The 20,000-nt window shown below is 41.6% G+C and overlaps 1 protein-coding gene across 1 annotated transcript; it reads right to left on the reverse strand.

The window, feature by feature from the left end:
* Positions 1–968: 968 nt before the first annotated feature.
* LOC106811594 (palmitoyltransferase ZDHHC17-like) lies at positions 969–15,356 on the reverse strand. The gene is made up of 16 exons (XM_014815287.1): positions 15,276–15,356; positions 12,665–12,812; positions 11,468–11,549; positions 10,970–11,047; positions 10,767–10,837; positions 7,701–7,839; positions 7,035–7,197; positions 6,493–6,618; positions 5,740–5,879; positions 5,418–5,518; positions 4,280–4,404; positions 3,848–4,004; positions 3,247–3,330; positions 2,921–3,078; positions 2,537–2,634; positions 969–2,145 (listed from the first exon to the last, which is right to left on the reverse strand). The coding sequence occupies exons 1-16, from the start codon at positions 15,336–15,338 to the stop codon at positions 1,983–1,985; spliced, it is 1,896 nt and encodes a 631-aa protein (XP_014670773.1). The 5' UTR covers positions 15,339–15,356; the 3' UTR covers positions 969–1,982.
* Positions 15,357–20,000: the final 4,644 nt, after the last annotated feature.

The raw sequence follows: 20,000 nt of genomic DNA on the forward strand, positions 1-20,000 counted from the left end.
AGAGAGAGAGCGCGCACGAGAAAGAGAGGGAGTGAAGAGGGGATAGCAGGGGAGGGAGAGTAGACATGGGAAAGGGAGAGGCGACACGGCAGGTGTGGCTGTACATGTGGTCGTAAGATAAATTATATATATTAATCTTTACTATAAGGAAGCAATATATATATATATATATAAAGTAACTACATTGGTGACTGAAATCAATTGAACTTCATATCATCAGACTTACTTGTTTGCATAACCATGAACATATCTATACTCAACCTATACATATCTATATATACATAATTATGTTCATGGTATAGCAAGAGGCCGCTGTCACCATTCGCATCTACGCAAGTACTATGTCGCTACAAAGTGTCTTATAATGAATGTACATATTGTAAATCCAGCTACTTCGGTAATCGAGTTTTGAAATCACAGAGCAATGTTTATTTGTAAGTAGTGCATCCAATGACATTAAACGCATCTGTACAAAATTATTGGCATATTTTATACACATTACACTTCACTATAAACTAGTGTAAACGGAAAGTATGTGTAAACTAACATCGCAGTACACACGGATAAAAGGTTCAACCTGACAATTTTAACTTCCCACACTTGTCACTGTCTAGTCTGCACTGCTTCTTGTGCAAGAGAATGAAGTTCTACTGACAATAAATAGATCGCAACGACTGGATGTTCTGCCGGTGAAGATGACGATGGCACCAGCGACAACATCATATATGTAATTATAAGTACATCTCGCTAACGATATAGAAACATTGCAGCTATTACGATGAGAGACTAGAACACGTACGAAGACTGTTATAACTCACATTTACCACTGGTCTAATATAATACAACATGGACTAGATTTACCCTTCTTTGGTTTCACACTAATACAAACTGCCACACAATCGCTAATGCACGCAGGCACGCACGCACGCACGCAAACACACACACACACACGCACACGCACACGCACACGCAGGCACGCACACGCACACGCACACGCACACGCACACGCATGCGCATACGCATATATAATATATAATACGCAGCGTATGAAACGCACATTTATGTTTACTACCACACACAAGTAAGTCTACTATATTTGGAACACGCGAACGCATACGAGCCTGCAATCATACAGGAGAGAACAACCTTGGGGAAAAGCTGCTTGCTAAAGTCTCTTATGAATATAACTCCAATTGAATGAGACATTGGGAATGCAGTTTACTCACCCAAAACCTGTCAAATATTTAGTAGCCACATTGGAATTTAGCACGTAGGGATGTGCTTATGTATGCACTACAATAGAACAGCTGCACTGGGCCTGACCACGCACATTCAACAAGCGTTCGACTGACGAATAAATGCGTTAACCCAAGAACATTAATCAGATAAATACAGGTTGACATTGACATACAGATCGTTACAGGTAGCATGTGCAGTGTTGTTGATTTTGATTGCAATTTTCACTTCATCACACTCGAACTCTTTGTGCTTATGTATCAAGCTGTCTGAATGTATCGACTTCCTGACTAATGACACTGTGACCGAGGCTATGCTGCCCCCTTAGCCACGCCGTGACATATGCCACACTGCCCCCCTAACCACACCGTGACATATGCCACACTGCCCCCCTAACCACACCGTGACACATGCCACACTGCCCCCCTAGCCACACCGTGATACATGCCACACTGCCCCCCCTAGCCACGCCGTGACATATGCCACACTGCCCCCTTAGCCACGCTACGCTGTCCTTTAGGCTGTTACCTAGCCATGCCTGCACCACTGCCTAGGCATCCTGTGTGCCACCTGACAACAGCGTCTCTCTGTCGCGTCGGCCAACATTCAAGACTGACAGCGGCTCACCGACCATCTATCTAGACCACGCGCAGGACCTCGCGGCGACATTGCCTGGCCACCATGCATATAGCCAGTAGTAGCCAGTATACCAGCCAGCAGGGCGGCGACGTGCGCGCGCGCGTGCATCACACGTACTGATAGTTCTCACGCGGCACGGGCTGGTAGCCGTACGGCTCGCTGGGCTTCATCTCAGCATCGTAGCGCGTCAACCAGTCGACGCGGTCCAGCTTGCACAGTCCGCAGCAACGCAGCTCAAAGAAGTCGACGAGATTTCTGAAGACGCCTCGGCTGAAACGGCACAGCTGCATTATTAGTCTACAAAGTAACCAATGCATCGCGTGCACCGATTCGCTCGCAGTCTGAAACGTGCAAAATGTAAATTCTAAAGTGAAACTTTGCAACGTGTCATGTCAGAACAAAACGTACGATTTTGAAAACACTTGCTGATGTGCAATAACAACAAAAATTATTACAGGAAATATATGTAGTTATATACTATTTTATATGCGATAAGTAGCATAGTAGACTCCGTGCAAAAAATCTGTGCCATAGCGTATATGTTGTTTGTACCAGCACGGTTCTGACACAAACTATGTATGTTGAAATGTAGTAGCTGGGTGGGTCCCGTATTGCTAATGGTGACCAGACAATGCCAGTAAAACTGATGCATGGTGCTTACTCGAAGGGGCTTTTTGCTCTGCTGTTTCGAGATGCTCCAAAATGCTGGTACCTATGACAGTTTATTCGCTCATTCGTGGTCATTGCTAGCCATGCAATCTAAAAGTTGAAAATTATTATTAGCGATCTTTTTTGTAGTAAAACCGAAACTATCATCAAATTCCCTGATAAAAAAAACTCGTACACATTACATATCTTTGATTAATGACACTGGAAATAAACTAGTCACTTATAGTGTAAACATTCTTACTAAATCTAGAAGCATATATTTGCCATAGAACAATAAAACTATATAATTCGAACACAATACAAAACATATATATAATATACAATATTCATAACAAAAAATACACATGTAATAGTTTATGAGAGTGTAAGTTTATACCTGATATAGCTGACAGACAAGGAGAGCTGTCACCCATATTGTATGGAGCGCCGCATTCAGAAACAGCCATATTGTCCACGGATGACACTGTGCTAGACTAAGCAACCGTGCTACAATGCCATGCTTTGGCAGATACGGAATACATGTGTGATTCCAATCTAAGTGAGTAACGAAAACAGGGAACAAATATTTAGCGAATACAAGAGTTAGTTGAAATTCGAGGTATCAACAGTAAAAAAGGCTTAAAGCTGAGGCAGACAAAGCATATCTATGAACATGAGCCACTAGTCAAACCCAGTGACTAATAGTGAGGTGTGAATACTAACACTCCATGCTGCAGTACATGTAGACACTCAGTAGACCCATCATGAAGAAGAGGTAACCCATGAAGTACTTATGGTTCAGTGCACCTGTTAAACATAAATTAAATCAATCTAAAATCCGTGAGCTATGCACAATCTATGCTGATCCACTATTGCTAATGCAGGGTTCATAGTAGTAAGACACATGTTGCAATAAGGGCTTTCTGGAGGCCAAAATAAAACTGTTTTACGCAATTTCTGATTGATCACCGACTATTAAAGTACACTAATAATATTTATATACACAATTGCACAGTAGATTTAATTATTCCGTATTATATATACAACAATTCTTACTCTAAGTCGAGAACTTTGGCAAAAAATAAGATTTCACTTTTCTAAGATTTCACCAAAAATAAGTACTAATAAGGGCCCTTATTTTATTTTTGGCAAAATAAGTACTTATAAGGCTTTGGAAGACCTGCTACGAACCCTGTAATGGTATTATCCAGTGCTACTACATAATGAACACTTTACAATTTTATTTAAGCAAGATTTTGTTACTAACAAATGATAATGTTTATACTCTGATGAGTGGCTCTCAGATAGAGGTGGGACAACGTACCCACACAGTTGCCCACCCAAGGACAGTGGTGGTCAAACTTCGCTATACATTTGTTGCAAGAAGAGCAGTGCTTTGATCTCACTGGCTTCTTGACTATACATGTTGTGCAAAACCAACTGAGGTCAAATGTGTCCTGCTCAGCTAACTCCACCACTGTCTGCAAGAGAAATAGAAGAGCATATACGGTTAATAAGTTTAATGAAAAGGTCATGCGAGACGAGTAGAAGAGGGTACGTCGAATAATTTGAGTGAGCAGATTCTGCAAGATAGAAAAGTTACAATGGTTAACAATTCGAGTTGGAAAAAAAGCATACACAATTTTAAATGAAAGAACCTGTATCGAAATACTTCAACTTTGAAATTAATTGAGGTCAATCTCTGCTTTGCTTTAATCCTAAATATTATTAACTAGCACAATTCAAATATACGCACCCTGAACTTTTGCTCTCTGCTGGCTTTTACAATTCCAGGATCGGACTTCCATGATTTATAAAAATTGTACCAGAGCCCTGCAGAGAAGCCAGCAACAAGGAAGACAGAGAGCACGTCTCGAAGAAGTACGGTCAGTTAAGGAGCTGTGTGCCAAACGTTTGCTCAGACTCTCATAAACCCACCCACAGATTGGTACCCAGCCCATGTCACAGCTCAATGGCCTCATGAAAAGCCTTTAATTGCTCATAATTAATTAATGCTTTAATTAAACAGAAGGCAAACTATGGAAGCAATGTTATCAGAGATAATTCATGATATCATAATGAAACAACTATTATTGTTGGATGATATTTTTCATGCTTTATGTAACATACAGTAAAAACCCGCGTATAAGAACATATATTTTAAGAACATGTTAGGCTAAAATTTCCCATTTAGACCCCTTTACATAAGAACCTGTTTTAGGCTAAGATTTTAAAGTAGGTTCTTAATTTTCCATGTTTTTTCCCCTTTTTTTTCTCCTCCATTTTTTGGCATGTTGTTTTATTTCCTTGGATACATACTGTATCATACAGTATGGTAAGCACTGAAAAACTTACACTGTAGCCCATCATGGGTATTAATTAGCAAAAATTGCAGTCCTTGTAAGAAAATTTTTAACACAATTTGAATCAAGTATAAGCTTATACATATTAAAAGTAGAAACAATTAAGAACCTATTTAAGAACTTTTTGAGCCAAATTTTTCAGTAAGCACCATTTATATAAGAACCTATTGAGGCTAACTTGGAAAAATCTATGTTCTTATACGCGGGTTTTTACTGTACACCATAGAAATGAAAACAGTTATCATCAGAAAGATTGCTGCTGAACTTTATGCTAACTCACCTACGCTTGCACAAATGTCTCAAGGATTACAATTTTTATCTCCCTGTCAGCAAGATATGCAGCAGCAAATCTGGTTTGAATTCCTACCTACTATTCTGAACAAAATCCTTTTACTCGTCCTAAATACTAAAACGAGCCATTTTTCAACCTGGAGGAGAATTGCATGTTTAAATGGCAATAAATATAAAGTTTCGTACTGTGTTACACAAATACTTATACTGCACAGAACAGACTTCTAGTAAAAAGGATATCAGGCCACACCCAAAAGATGTATGTCACATATTTTAAAAATATTGTCCCCATAAACACTGCTAGCGGTCCAATGTCCATCACTCGGTCATCGAAGAAGAACCTGTGAAAAAATACACGATAAAATGCAGCAAAATTATACTGAAAAATATGTGCCCTGTAATCATCACACGTAATAATTCCCACAGCCAAAAAATCTCTGCAAAGATGCATATAAGGTGTAGCAAACCATATAACCTTTACAACAATACATTATTTGTAAGAGTCTAATCTAATGATTAACCGGAAATAAACGTACACAACAGGTATTGTTAACCAGCTTACTTGCGAGTGATGTGGAATATTAAACCAAGACAGGCAAACATGAGAAGTTTGCCCCAATATGGATGTCCACATTGAAATATTGCACCAATCCCAAAGAGTACAAACATGGGACAGAACCACATGACAGACCAGCGTACTTTCTGAAAAACCAACAAACAACGTGATCAAATACGAGGTTCGTTTGCACACATGTAATCTAAAGCCCGGCGCACACGTGTTATTTTACTCAAGTAAAATGACGCACGAGTCAAATTACTCAACGAAAATTCTCCGCACACGTGAGTAAAATGACGCATGCGTCAAATTACTCAACGAAAATCCGCCGCACACGTGAGTAAAATGACTCATGCGTCATTTTACTTGAGTAAAATAACTCACGTGTGCGCCGGGCTTAATACCTTCGTCAAACAGTGTGCGTAGATTAATTAACTAATGTCAGTGGGTTTGTCTCATCTCTATTCTGTGTCACGCATTTCTGAAACTTCGTTTTGCCAGTCATATCCACGGCATCATCTCAGGCAACCTTAGCCATTTACATGCCGAGTCGGCACCTTTACTTAATCCCATATCATAGCAGCTGTGCTCACCTCCACTCAATCTCACATCATATTGTCTGAGCTTATATACGTATGTCCTGCCCTTGTTCATCTCACCTTTACACCATGCAAAATACCACCTTAGCCAATCTCATTCTACGCAACCTTGTGAAGCTGGCGCACGAAATGTAATTCACGCCGAGACGCACGCACAGACCTTGTCGTTGATAAAGCGCTGCAAGATGTTGCTGTGGTCGAGCCCACGGTCACGCCGGGTTGCCTGCAGCTTCTCTACCATCCACTGGTTGTTCTTATCGATGGCGATATCTAACGGCGTCTCTCCCTGCGATGCAAGGCGGCTATGTTAGCGTGCCGACGTTAAAGTAACGACCACTGTTGAGAAACTTACGACCATCGGTTCGTGTATTTACCGCACGTTGACATCTTGGAGGCAAACGTTTCTTTTCTGTAAGCTCTGCGTTAATTCTGTTATTTCTTCGAGCAAAATAAATTATAGTCAACGAGTAATTTTCGTTAAATTATTGAACAATGGGTTTCCTGGGATTGCGATGCCTATAATTATAGATAGACGCACATGGATGGAAGGTGTGAAGAAATATGAACAGCTTCTCACAACACGAAAGGAGAGGCTTATTGGCATTTTATATTTCACAACCTCATGTTAACAACACCCCTTCCCCATCAAAATATGATTGAATTAGATATATACGTCATTTGCTTATAATGCTCATTAGGAACCTTGTCGTTTGTCGCATCCACGTTAGCACCAGTGTTGAGCAGGTTTTGAATGACTGAGTGGTTACTGCTGACTTGTGCCCAGTGAAGCGCCGTGTTATGATGCACACGATCTCGCAGGTGAATGTCGGCATTAAATGTTAGGAGCAGCCGCGTTGGATCCGGACTGCAACACGAGACACATCATAGCTTTACCAGCCACCACAATAAATATACATCGTGGTAACCAATTCAGCACATGCATTAGATAATTTATCACTCAGGCATGCTCAAAAACGATATAAACCTTCATTCACACGTATATCTTTATAAAAATGATTTATATGCTACATGTTACATCACAGTCAGATAATAAATTTAACAGCTACATTGGAACAAAATCAAATACTGTACAAGCTGTATATTTCGTGGTGGTTTAATTTTCGCGAATTTCGCGAACGCGTCCCCGGCAGCGAAAATAACAACACGCGAATCATTCATACCGAATAATACATAATTCAGAGATCTCGAAATTAACCACTCGCGAAATTGTCCGTCAAGTCTGAATTCGCGAAAATATCTGTACGCGAAAAATATACGGCTTATACAGTACATCATAAAAAATGTCCTAATATTGTCAGTAATTAATATTCACAGTTAACGGGCGGCAACTGATTTTAGGGTACTCACTTAACCACTCTATAGCATGCCCACATCAGTGGTGTCATCCCATTTCGATCTGGCATGTTCGCATCCTGTCCTTTCGCTATTAGATAGGCAACAATCGTCGTGTGTGCAAACTGCGCTGCCAAATGAATGGGACTGCATCCTGCAAGAACATATGTGAATTCAGCAAAACCACAAATCTTGTTAATAGCAAATGCATACGTAGACAAAAACTTTAGAAAGCCCATAATCTTCCCCAGAGGCTGATCCACTGTGACATGCCCAGGGTACTCATTGGGCATCCATATTAGCAGTAACAAAGTACCCAGGGTATGTTCCGGCAGTACCCCGGGGGACATATATACCCTCTCAGCACTAGTATTATAGTCCGAGATTCCCCTGACCAATGCCCACACCGACGATTTTGGTGGATTTGGTGTGGGTTAGACCAAATCCACCTAAATCGTCGGTGTGGGCATTGGTCAGAGGAATCTCGGACTACTACTACTAATACTACTAGCAGGTACTACTACTAGTACTAGCCTAGGCCTAGTACTAGTACTAGTAGTAGTAACCCGACCAGGCTGTGTGACTAACGTCAATATACAATATACAATAGGTATTCTAACCCTAGCTCTAGAACTATAGCCCTCTGCTCTGCCGCGGGGCTATAGAACATACTATGGCAATTTTCAGGGAGCAAGCAAAGACAAATTTTTTTGCGGTTGATAACTTCTTTGGTATGCCAAATAAAGCACATTCTCTGCCGCACAAATGTCTTAAGTTACTAAAAACACTCAAATTAAACTGCAAAATAACGCTTAAATAATAAATGTTGTACTTGCTATATTACTCGTCGACGAAGATTGTTTAGGCCTACCAACTTGTAACCGCCATTTTTTGCTAGTGAGCGGGCACAATGTATTTCCAAGTGGAGGGGTGGGCAGGTTGCACGCGGTTTGCGGTTGCAAACCGCGCTAGCGCTGCGCAACAAAAAATGGCGGTTTGCAACCGCACGCAGCCTGCCCACCCCTCCACTTGGAAATACATTGTGCCCGCTCACTAGCGAAAAATGGCGGTTACAAGTTGATAAACAATCTTCGTCGACGAGTAAGTACAACATTTAAGCGTTAGTTTGCAGTTTAATTTTAGTGTTTATAGTAACTTAAGACATTTGTGTGGCAGAGAATGTGCTTTATTTAGCATACCGAAGAAGTTATTAACCGCAAAAAAGTTGTCTTTGCTTACTCCCTGGAAATTGCCATAGTATGTTCTAGAGCTATTCTAACCTTTGCAATACCGTTTCTTGGATCTATAGTAGTAGTAGTAGTAGTAGTAGTAGTAGTAGTAGTACTAGTACTAGAGTCTAGAGACATTGTGATTGTCATTGTATTGACTCATTTATTTACTACTATTAGTACTAGTTTTTTAATGTTTCCATACAGGATCCACGACTAAGCGTTAATTAGTCGCACTCGCAGAGTCCAGTGTGGTACCGTGTGGTACAAGTTCCTTCTGAAACTGATGTCAAGATTTAGCTGCAGGATACACCGACCAAAGATGGAATCATTTACTGGCCGATCAATAAAGATTGCCAGTGCCGTATCTGCATATTGGTAAGTAGATACAATAATGTAACCCAAACACAGGATAGGGTTACAACGCGAGCCTAAGTGAATCACTTAGCTAGGGCGGTTTGCTGGTGCGTTTTCAGAGACTAGAACTTCCAAACTGGGTTTATTCTAAACACGAACCTTTCTCCGCTATCCTGGAACTTACTATGTATCACAGTACTCTGTATTAAACTAATATAACCTGTTAGAAAATTTCGAAGCGACGAGCCGCGATATTTCGAGCGTCATTTTTGGTGACCTGTGACACGGCATGGCTTTCCCAATGTGCATAGCGATCGGCAAACTTTGGTCAGCTTTAGTGCGCTGCGAGCCCTCCGATTGGTTGGTGAATCCGCTCTTCAAACCGAACGTTGCTAAGTTAGCATGCGTTGACTGCACATGCTTAGTTTAGTCAGCTGGCAGCTATTGTACTTTTATGTGACCCATATACGCACATGCGTATTGTGAAAGTTTAGCACGTGCTAACTTAGTCTGGGCTAACTTAGCATGCTTCTAAGCAGGCATGGCCCACCTCCATTTGCGGGGCTAGCTTAGTCCGGACTAGCGTGTATTTAGCGTGGTATAGCGTGTACACACTGCAAAATTTAGCGTGCATCAGGCCCGGATTAATAGTTGACATATGTGCTAAACTAATCCGGGGTGCTAAACTAGGATTGGGCCCACTTTTCATTGGTAAAATCTGATGTGAATTTAACTGGTGAAGTGAATAAATTGGCACTTGATAACAGTTGCAATTGCAGTTCTATTTTCTCTCTAAATCGTGTAAAATTCAGACTTCCGATTATATGGCATGATACGAATATTCATGCGTATGAATGAGACTTCTTATTTGCCTGGTCATATACAACGCATGGCAACTGCAGATATTATCAACAACAATTCTACAAAATCACTAGAATAAGGCATGATGATATATGTAAGATTTGATATGTATTTAAGGTAGCTCTTAAAGAATCAGATTATCAGATACCTTAATTCTGAGAAAACCTGGCAGATGATGTGTGAGGGTGCATACATAGGTGAACATATGTGCCCGTGCTACATTAGGTGAAAAGGAAAAATGCCAGCTAGGCAGCGTAGCACGGAGATCTATGGTCACACTACAGCACTAGTTACTTGTAGTACTAATATAATGTCACATTGTCAATCGGTCATCATCGCATGTTGTCCATGGTTTACAAATAATAATGCCAAATGCAGGAAGAGCTGAAAAATGTATTGATCAAATGTGAAAGGGGGCAAGTTTAAGACTGGTTGTCAGTGATTGCAAATAAGAATGCAACCTAAGTCAGGACAAGAAAGGACCCCGTTCTACTCTTTTAGTCATATCTTGCATGCCCAACTGTTTGCAGCAAGCGATCTCTTGCTTACCGTCACTTGCCTAAAACGAATGACGTATGAGTATAATTAATTTCCTACACAGCTGCTATGCTTGAATGGTTAACAGACAGCTTACCTTCGCCATCTCTCAGTGAGGGGTCAGCACCATATTGCATGAGCAAAACAACCATCTGTAGATGCCCCTGCCTAAAACAAAAACATGTGCCAGGTACAAACACTAGACGCTCGTACACAGGGAGCTCCCGTGTTCGCTAATGCGTCACTAGAACCTAATTTTCCCTGAACTGTATTTTTAAAGCAAACAATAGAATGTGTTACCTTGTTGCCCAGTGAAGAGGAGTAGACATCAAGTCACCTCCCAACTGGTCTATGTAAGCACCCTTAGACAAATAATACCTAGCAAAATAAGAAACAAGGTAAAGTGCACACAGAGAAATGTCTTAATTTACCTAGTGCGGGCCAACCTATATTAGAAAATAAATTTGAAATACAATGTTGGCCCAGCTATCAGCGTTATTTATAGTTAAATTTAACTTTATTAATGCTACCCCTATTTTCGTCACAATCACTTTAAACGTTAAAACAAATACATCTACACTACTGTTGGTATTTGGGTATTGCAATGCCACTGCATGTGCTGCCTCTTTCCTCCACCTATTCCAACATGCAAGATATTTTTAATGCATCTCTTTACATTATAATATGCTGGTTGCAGATGTGAATAGGCAAGGCACATGAGCAGTTGTTTGTAATGGAAAGAATTATTGTATCATATCAGCTAGGTTATCTATAAATACATTAATGCACTAGTCCTACCTAACCAGTTCCTTTCTGTTGTTGATTGCTGCCCAGTGAAGTAGAGTGACATTCTCTGCATCTGGCTGTCTAACATCGTACCCTAAAGCATCCAAGGACAGACATTGACAGTAAAGAGAGTAGTCTGAGACCAGCTTAATAGCAAGCAACTTGTTACTCTACACAACGCGTTTCCACGCTCTATTCTGCTGCTAGAACAACTGCTGTGGAAGAGGAATAAAGGGAAGACTAGTATGGGGAACTGATGTAGCATAATAGAATATTTTACTGTAATATTACAACGGCAAACAGTACCTATCCACCAATGTTGTTTGAGTTATGTTTCAAATGTAAGTAGACAAATGTCTCAACATGGTGAAAATTAAGAGACAGAATGAAGATTCCATTTCAGTTCCGGGACCCAAAGGGTGGCCCATGGAGCCGGGAGTGCGGGAGGGAGGATGTTGATCAGGTAGTAGGTACTACACTTCAGAATTTTTCTTGGATGTTAACCTGATGCTTTTAGGTAATCTGGCCACACGTGCTAGCATACATTGGATAAAATACACTGAAACTGACAACGTTGTAGGTACATGACTTGTAATAATTGATACAAACACTAACCACATTTCAGACAAATAAAAAAAGTCATGGACTCAAATCTAGGGTTTCTGCCAGGATTTTTGATTAGGGTGAAGACTGGGTTAATGATTTCATTGGTGTGCTAACAGTGGTGTACTCCGTCCAAGAATATCATTTAGCGGAATGGGAATACTTGCCGGCTACTTATCGTTCAAGGGACATTTTAAACTGCCAAACAATCACATCACGACTCAAATGCTCTACACCCCTCCCCCCACATACTCATGCTCATAGGGTCTATGTCCCCCAGGGTACTGCCGGAACGTACCCTGGTACTATCTAATATGCCAGACCGTACCTCGCCTACTCCACTACCGAGTCTAGGGAGTCGCCTACGCCTACTGAGTACTCCCTTACCCTAACTATATCAGATAGTTACCAGGGTACGTTCCGGTATACCGGACCGTACCCAGGGTACGTTCCGGCAGTACCCTGGGGGACATAGACCCTATGAGCCATACTCATCTACCCAGCTACAGGTACATGCAAGTCCATTAATTAAAATTAAATATACATATATACTCATTCATCTATAAAAACTACATGTCCAGCTGTAAGGGTAATTTAATTATATACCATTTTCAACAATCTCTTTGCAGCGATCGATTATGCCATACTGGGTTGCCTTGATTATGTCATATCTTGTTGTGTTGAAAGCAGCTGTTCGGATTTCTGGATCCTGCTGAGGCGACAATTGTCGTGTTAGCACAGAACCATCCTCCTCCTGAAATAACAATTGGACAGAAATGGAAAGTGTACAGACATACTTTAATGCATTTGGAAGGTTGGGTATCATGCACAACCAGTAATACTAGATGAATATCTGCCAAAATTGAACTGAGAAATTAACCTGCACTCATTATGTACCACACGAATAACTTACTTCAGAGGTGGACTGAAATGTATATATCTTATTAGTAATAGCATTGCATAGAGCTATGACTAAAATTAGTTGATCTGATTTAGTCATCAAGAGAGCGGAACCCACACATTCGTCACGTTAAAAAGATAGCGCTCATATCAATCCCTTTTCGATCCTAAGCTGGAACATGCCCACCCAGCCTGGAGCACACAACACCAATAAAATTTTTAAAAGAATGGAAAAGGTTCAGCAAAGGGCAGTCAGATTTGTATGTGGAGACTACAGACGATTCAACAGTGTCACAACACTCCTACAACAACTGGGTTGGGTCTCCCTCAAAAAAAGGAATGTACTCGCCCAAACAATACCATTCTTCAAAATCCACGCTGGCCTGGTAAACACACAGTTCCCAGCAGAGGTTAACATGGTCTTATCAATCACCAGAAGTAGTTGTTTCATTATAAGAGCATCTGCCAGTAGCCACTTTAGATATCAGCAAAAATTCAACACAATACACTAATGTATGGCTACTCTGTCTACCCCAGGGTAATATGCACGTGGAAAAATTTCACACAAAAAATTACTCAATCTAACACGGTTACCGAATTCCAGTTTGCTGCTAGACCCGTGGTCCTCACCTTGCAGCCTCCTGCCACGCTGAGGAAACTATAAACTGTGTAGCAGTTTTAAGCTGTTAGGCTAATCTAGCTGTTAGGCTAATTTCTACAAAGTACAACGTTGAACTTTTGTTCGTTTGTCACGAGAGGGCACATGGCGCAACCTAGCGAGGGTTGCCATGAAGACTCGGGGTCGTATATGTTTGGTGTTGGGACGCGACGTTGGTTGGAAAGCGCCTGTGAACGTCGTGACCAGTGTTTCCGATAAAAGCACAGGTCGTTAGAAGCCTTATTAACCGGTGTTGTTGCGTTTTTTTTGGAAATTGCACGTCACCTCAACATAGGTATAGAATATTAGCGTAGGACCGCTACAAGTAGCACTGCGAATAGGGTGCTAACATTGAAACACTCCTCTTCGACATTCGGCTTCGGCCTAACCTAAGGCTAATTTCTACAAAGTACTACGTTGAACTTTTGAACTTATAGTTGTACACTGTGACAAAAAACGCAGCGTATTTAAGACACTACACAGCAGAGCGCATATCCCATTTGTACGAGGTCAACATTGAGCAGGCGGTCCTAAAAACGAAGGAGGAACGAATAGAAGCCCCCAGATCACAGCCTCATATTTTAGAGCGAGACCGCCCTCCTAATGAAACTGGAGCGGATATGGTGGCTCTCTTGAGAGACTAGGTTGACTGTGTCAGACATTAGCTGCTACGTTCACGACCGATGGGAGGGATAACCATCAGCCACAGTTACATGGTCTACACCGCCTGTTGAACGAAGATGGCATACTATCATATATTATATGGCATGTTATCTAGACACATTTGAGAGGCTAGCTCTCAGTGCTGGCTTGGAACAAGAACAATCACAGCCTCACATTCTCGAGCCCTAGATGACTGGTAAAGCCCAGCAAGCATTTCATCTTCTCCCAGATACTAAAAAGAATGGCTACGGAAAGGTTCCTGGTGCTACAGCACGGCGCGGCCCAAGGATAGAGAACATGAGTCCCAATAAAACCAATGTTCCTAACCCTAACCCTAATTCTAACCTTAACCGTAATTCTAACCTTAACCCTAATCCTAACCCTAACCTATTATATTGATATAATATTATATTTATATTGATGTAAATGACATTGGTTTTATTGGGACCCATGTTCTCTATCCTTGAACCCACGGCGCTATAACATAACACCAGATGCCTACGGGGTTAAATTTCGAAAATGCTCGCAAGGTACGTACAAAAACGTTTGAAGATTTTGCAGTGAGACTAAACTCCTACCTCCGTCGCTGGTTCAAGCCAGCGACAGAGCGAGTTTCTACTGGTGACTTTCAGAGTGTTTTCCCTTCTCATAATTAAGCCTTTAAGGGACCAGTTTCTGGCAACTGTAAATGATGACTATCTAGAGCAGACTATTTATAGATCACAAATTCGTGTATATACCAGACTCAGCACGGCTGGCCGTGGTGTACGTATGAGTGCCAAAATGATGTTACAGTGTGCCTTAATCACTGACACTATTTTACTTTTACTTTTAAGTTTTAGTTTTAGTTTTATCAGATTTTTTATCCATGAAAAAAACTGTCGTCAGTACATGTATTTGTATCTGAATTCATGCAATAAAGATTTAATAATAATAAAATAAGGTTAATTTCATACCCGTGTACATGATTTATAATAAAGAATATGAATTTTATACCAATGAAACCTGATTCACTTCTTCAGAAGCTAGAAGTGGCAGATTGTTTTCGTCGTCCGCCATGATAGAAAACTACCCTGCATTCAAGAGTAGTCCAGTCCAGCATTCGTTTACATTCGCTCGTAGCAGAGCGTATAAATCACCTGATATATCTTATGATATATATATATATATATATATATATATAATCATATATTATCATATATTATATATTATGATGATAAATGATTTTATATAATTTTATAAATTTTATATGCGCTGCCCTCGGAGCAAGGACTTGCCTCAGATGCCTGCTTGCCTAACAAGGAGATGACGCGGATTGGCTGTGCCGCTTTTTCGCAATCAAGGGCGTCATCTATGACCATAATTCAGCTGACAGACGGCTGTGCAGACCACGGGATGCTCTATAATGCATAAATCTATTATATATTATATATATATATAGAGATATATTATAGAGATCAGTGGTGCAGACTGGTTATTTCTATGGTGCAGACCGAACTCAAATTTGGGCCCGTAGGACCGTATGGTAGGACATATCTTATATGGTTATGTTTACATTTAACTTCACAATTAAATGAACGTAATTTTTCTTCAGATAAAATTCTTATAGGTATCATGTATGACCAGTGGCGTAGCCAGCCAATTGGAAACAGGGGGGCCAAGGCGTAGGAGCGAACGGCGACCGAGGGGGTTAGGGTGTGGAGGGGGATATCCCCTCCACGGCTAGGAGATTTTGTGAAAATTCCATGTAGCATGAAAATGGCATTTTCTGCACACTAAAAGGTTCAGTATTAGGGGGTAACTTATGATGCAGAGATAGTGGCATATGCTAATCCCTTCCATATGAACCCCCCTTCCTCGCTTTTATTTTTTCCAACTCGATCCGATCAACAACCACCATGGGATCGATGGCCCTGGCTGTGCCGCCGGAAGGCTGCGTGGGAGGTTACACGACGCGAGGTGGTGAGGCGCCGTTAGCTAGGACCATAAATGGGGTACGAAGCCATGTTTTTCAGGGAGGCGAGAAGAAAAGCGAGTTAAGCCGGACCACGGTGATGAAGCGAATTTCTCGAACGGGGGGAGGGTGTTTCGGCCTCCCACGGAGTAGGGGTAAAATTTTTTGAAATGATGTGCATCAAAAATGGCGATTTTTCAGCTTTCATTTTCATTATTAGGTGTAGGTAATCAGCCTGTATAGACCAATCCCATTCAGGCCCGGTTCGGTCTTAATTTTTCGTACTCTCGCGAATCAAGAGGGGTCATGGCCTCCGTGTGGTGCCCCCCCCCTTTAGCTACGCTATTGTCCTCATTCAAGCACTGACGGGAAGTGACTGCGAATTAGTTTGATTCTGTGTTTGTTAGCAGGTACCATGCACTGTTCATGTTATCCGTCATAAACTGTTTTCAGTTCCTCATATAAAAGTTAAAAGTTAAATTATTTTTTTGAAAACAGTAGAGGCCATTTAATGAAATCGATAAAGTCTACCGGAAAAAAACAGGTAGATGTGTTGGAACCTGCACTGATCACATGCAATTTTATTTAAATACAAAATTTACATCGTTAGAAGTACATATAGCCGTTAAAGATCACATTTAACTTTTGTTCGTATTAAAAAATGTTTCTTGTTATCCTCTGATGAGAGAACTAAAAACCCATATTGAAATTGATTCCAAATAAAAACAAAGGTAGGCTGCCAATATAGGCCCTCTATTAAAATAAAAAGGAATTTACCAATGAAAAGAATTGTTTTGCCTCCCCTGAATAAGAGAACAGGTTTACTTAAAAAGTGTTGAAATCGGATTGAAATAAAAAAACGAGGTTTCTGCAAAATGGCCGTATATCAGTTGCAGAATATATGCAACAGTATGTCACAAAGCATTTCCATTCTTTTTTTTCTGTCAATAAGAGTTCAAACCATAAAATTCAATCAAAGCCAACTTGCAACACACCAAATCTGAGCAAAGAGGGAATTATCCTCTCTTCTTTAGTCATGTTTGTCGTGCTTTTGCTCTTGTGCCTGCTGGCAGATTCTGCAAAATCCAAAAGTCAGTCTTCTCGTCGATTTTTGAGGATTCGTTGACATAAGTGTCATTCACTAACTCTCTGTTCAACGAAAAGCGAGAATGGAGTAGGCAGAGAATCGTGGCTGGGTTTTGTAGAACGAAGTTAGATTTGACAATGCTTCATTTTGGAGATGAAGTTCGTTCAGACAGCGATGCAGAACGTACAGGAATTGTGGCCAGTCCTGTTGAAAGACGCGTGGGAGAGCAGGCAAAAAAATTTGTGTTCTGTTTTGTTTGCAATCAACAGGCTGGGCCATGGCCCCCTTGTGTCCCCCCTTTCGACCCTCTACGCCAGTGCATGTCTGATTGTTATAACGTACTTGTATAACACAATCGTGAGTGCCCAGTGTAAGATGGTAAACTGGTAATAAGAATCATCGTGATACACTTGTATAACAATGACGTGATAACATTGGTATACAATCATCGGCTAACACATGGTATAGGACCAGTACCAGCGCCGCGACACAAACTTCTAGAGAGGAAAACACGACTGCGCAGAAGGAGTTAGTGCAACGGTAAATCACTATCATGCCTCCGGCACCCGCCCGTCTCTAATCCACTCGCTGATGCCGCATCCGCATCCCCCAACATGCTTCTCTTTCCGCTGTGTTCTCGCTCTCCGTTGCCCGCCAATCAGAAACAGCAGACACAAACAAACAACACAACAACAAAACAACAACAATAACAACTACGATGACGACGTTACGCAATCCCGCCCCTCCGGTACAGACAGAACTCACAGAATGATTGGAGCTCAATACAGATCTGCGGTCAGCGCAAGGAAGCTAACACGACTCTCTGTGGCATAAAGCCGACGGCTTCCGCACGCACTAGGCGCTAAAGACTCCTGGCACAGTCAAGAGTCAGGATGCCGGTGTTGCTACGAGGAGCATTGGGCGTTTTGTCCAAGAGTCGTGCAGCCGAGTCCCTTATTGTGCACGCGCGCTAGCTGTACACTACACGCGGGCGTCTACCTGCGGCCTGCCGTACAATAGCGTGCAGCGTGAGTGTAGTCTGCGTGCACAGATGCACATGACCGCATGCGTGCATGTGTAATGTGCGGCGATACGCTGCTTGTACGTGCGCCGCACGTTGTGTATGCTGCGGGTACGCGTGTATGTGCACGCTACGCGTGTATCGTGCCAGCCGCTGTACGTGCGCGCATGACGTGTACGCGCACGCATGCGTGTACGTTGCACGCACGCTGTATGCCGCACGCACGCGTGTATGGCACGCACGCGTGTATGCGCACGCAGCGTATTGTACGCGCCCAACGCCATTGCGCTGTACGTCGCACGCACGCCGTGTATGTGCACGCCATGCGCGGCCGTCATCGTGAACGTGCACGCACGCGTGTAACGTGGTGCAGTGTGTGTTAGGGTAGGGTTAGGGTGAGGTATATATATATACCCTAACAAAACCCCTACTTTTAAACTATATATATATACCCCTAACCCTAATATATATGATATATATATAGGGTTAGCGGTATATATATATATGAGGGTTAGGCGTATATAGATATATAACCCTCACCCTAAACCCTACCCCTAAACCCTAACCTCCTTACCACACCACACACGTACACGCTGCGTTGTAGGCTGACCTATCATATACTACTCATATTGGTTAGGGTTATACTATATACTAATATATATATATCATATATATACCCTAACCTATATATATATATATATTCATATACCCTAACCTATAAGTATATATATATATACCCCTAACCCTATATATATAGTATATATATATATATATATATACCCTAACCCTATAATATACGTATATATATACTATACTATACTATATATCAAGAGTAGATACAGATAACAACACAACGCAACACAACACACGCAATAACACACAGGAAACAACTCTAAATCTCGAATTTTGCACAATCTCCGATGAAGAACCCCCTGCGAGACCGCGCTCCAGTTATTGATATCGCGAACACAAGAAAATTGACATACTATCTTACTTATAGAGTGAATATACAATAATAACAATATTTCTCTGTCTTAGTAGGTTTAGGCAGGTGTTGGTGATAGAGAGAGTATAACATGTACGGACGCGCACTGGTAGGTATCAAGTACATAAACCCCTAATCGGCGGCACGCTAAAAGTATTGGCGCGCACCGATAGCCTTCTAATAATGTCTAACACGAAGGCAACACAGCTCGCCAAAAAGTCGCCATTTTAGCGGGGTAAATTTATCGAATTCAGCTCGTGCGAAGATTACGATTTACAGCCAATCGCTAGCAAATATATGTAAGACGAATATCAGTACCATGAAGCGTGAGTGCTTCAGTGGTCATAATAAGCCTGCAGAACGTGATACACCTTGACTTTCTTTATTCCCGGTCGACTGTACAAATTGCTTGATTTGAGAAAAGATTCGGTTAAAAAGCGGGAACTGGTGTGTAACTCTTCCGTTTTTATCTACTCTTCGCAGTGATATATATATACCCTCAACCTACGGTCACATGATACATATATATATATTACCGTAACCCTTATCCAGACGCCCCACGCGTACTGTTCCGCGGGTCGACGCTGACCCGCTCGACTCGCCAGTCCGCGCCAGCCATCGCAGGTCGTCAGTGCTAACACGCGCTGACACAAGTTCACGTAGAACGGCTCCTG

The sequence above is a fragment of the Priapulus caudatus genome, unplaced genomic scaffold (assembly GCF_000485595.1).
Source record: "Priapulus caudatus unplaced genomic scaffold, Priapulus_caudatus-5.0.1 Scaffold554, whole genome shotgun sequence".
In the NCBI taxonomy this organism is placed as follows: domain Eukaryota; kingdom Metazoa; phylum Priapulida; class Priapulimorpha; order Priapulimorphida; family Priapulidae; genus Priapulus; species Priapulus caudatus.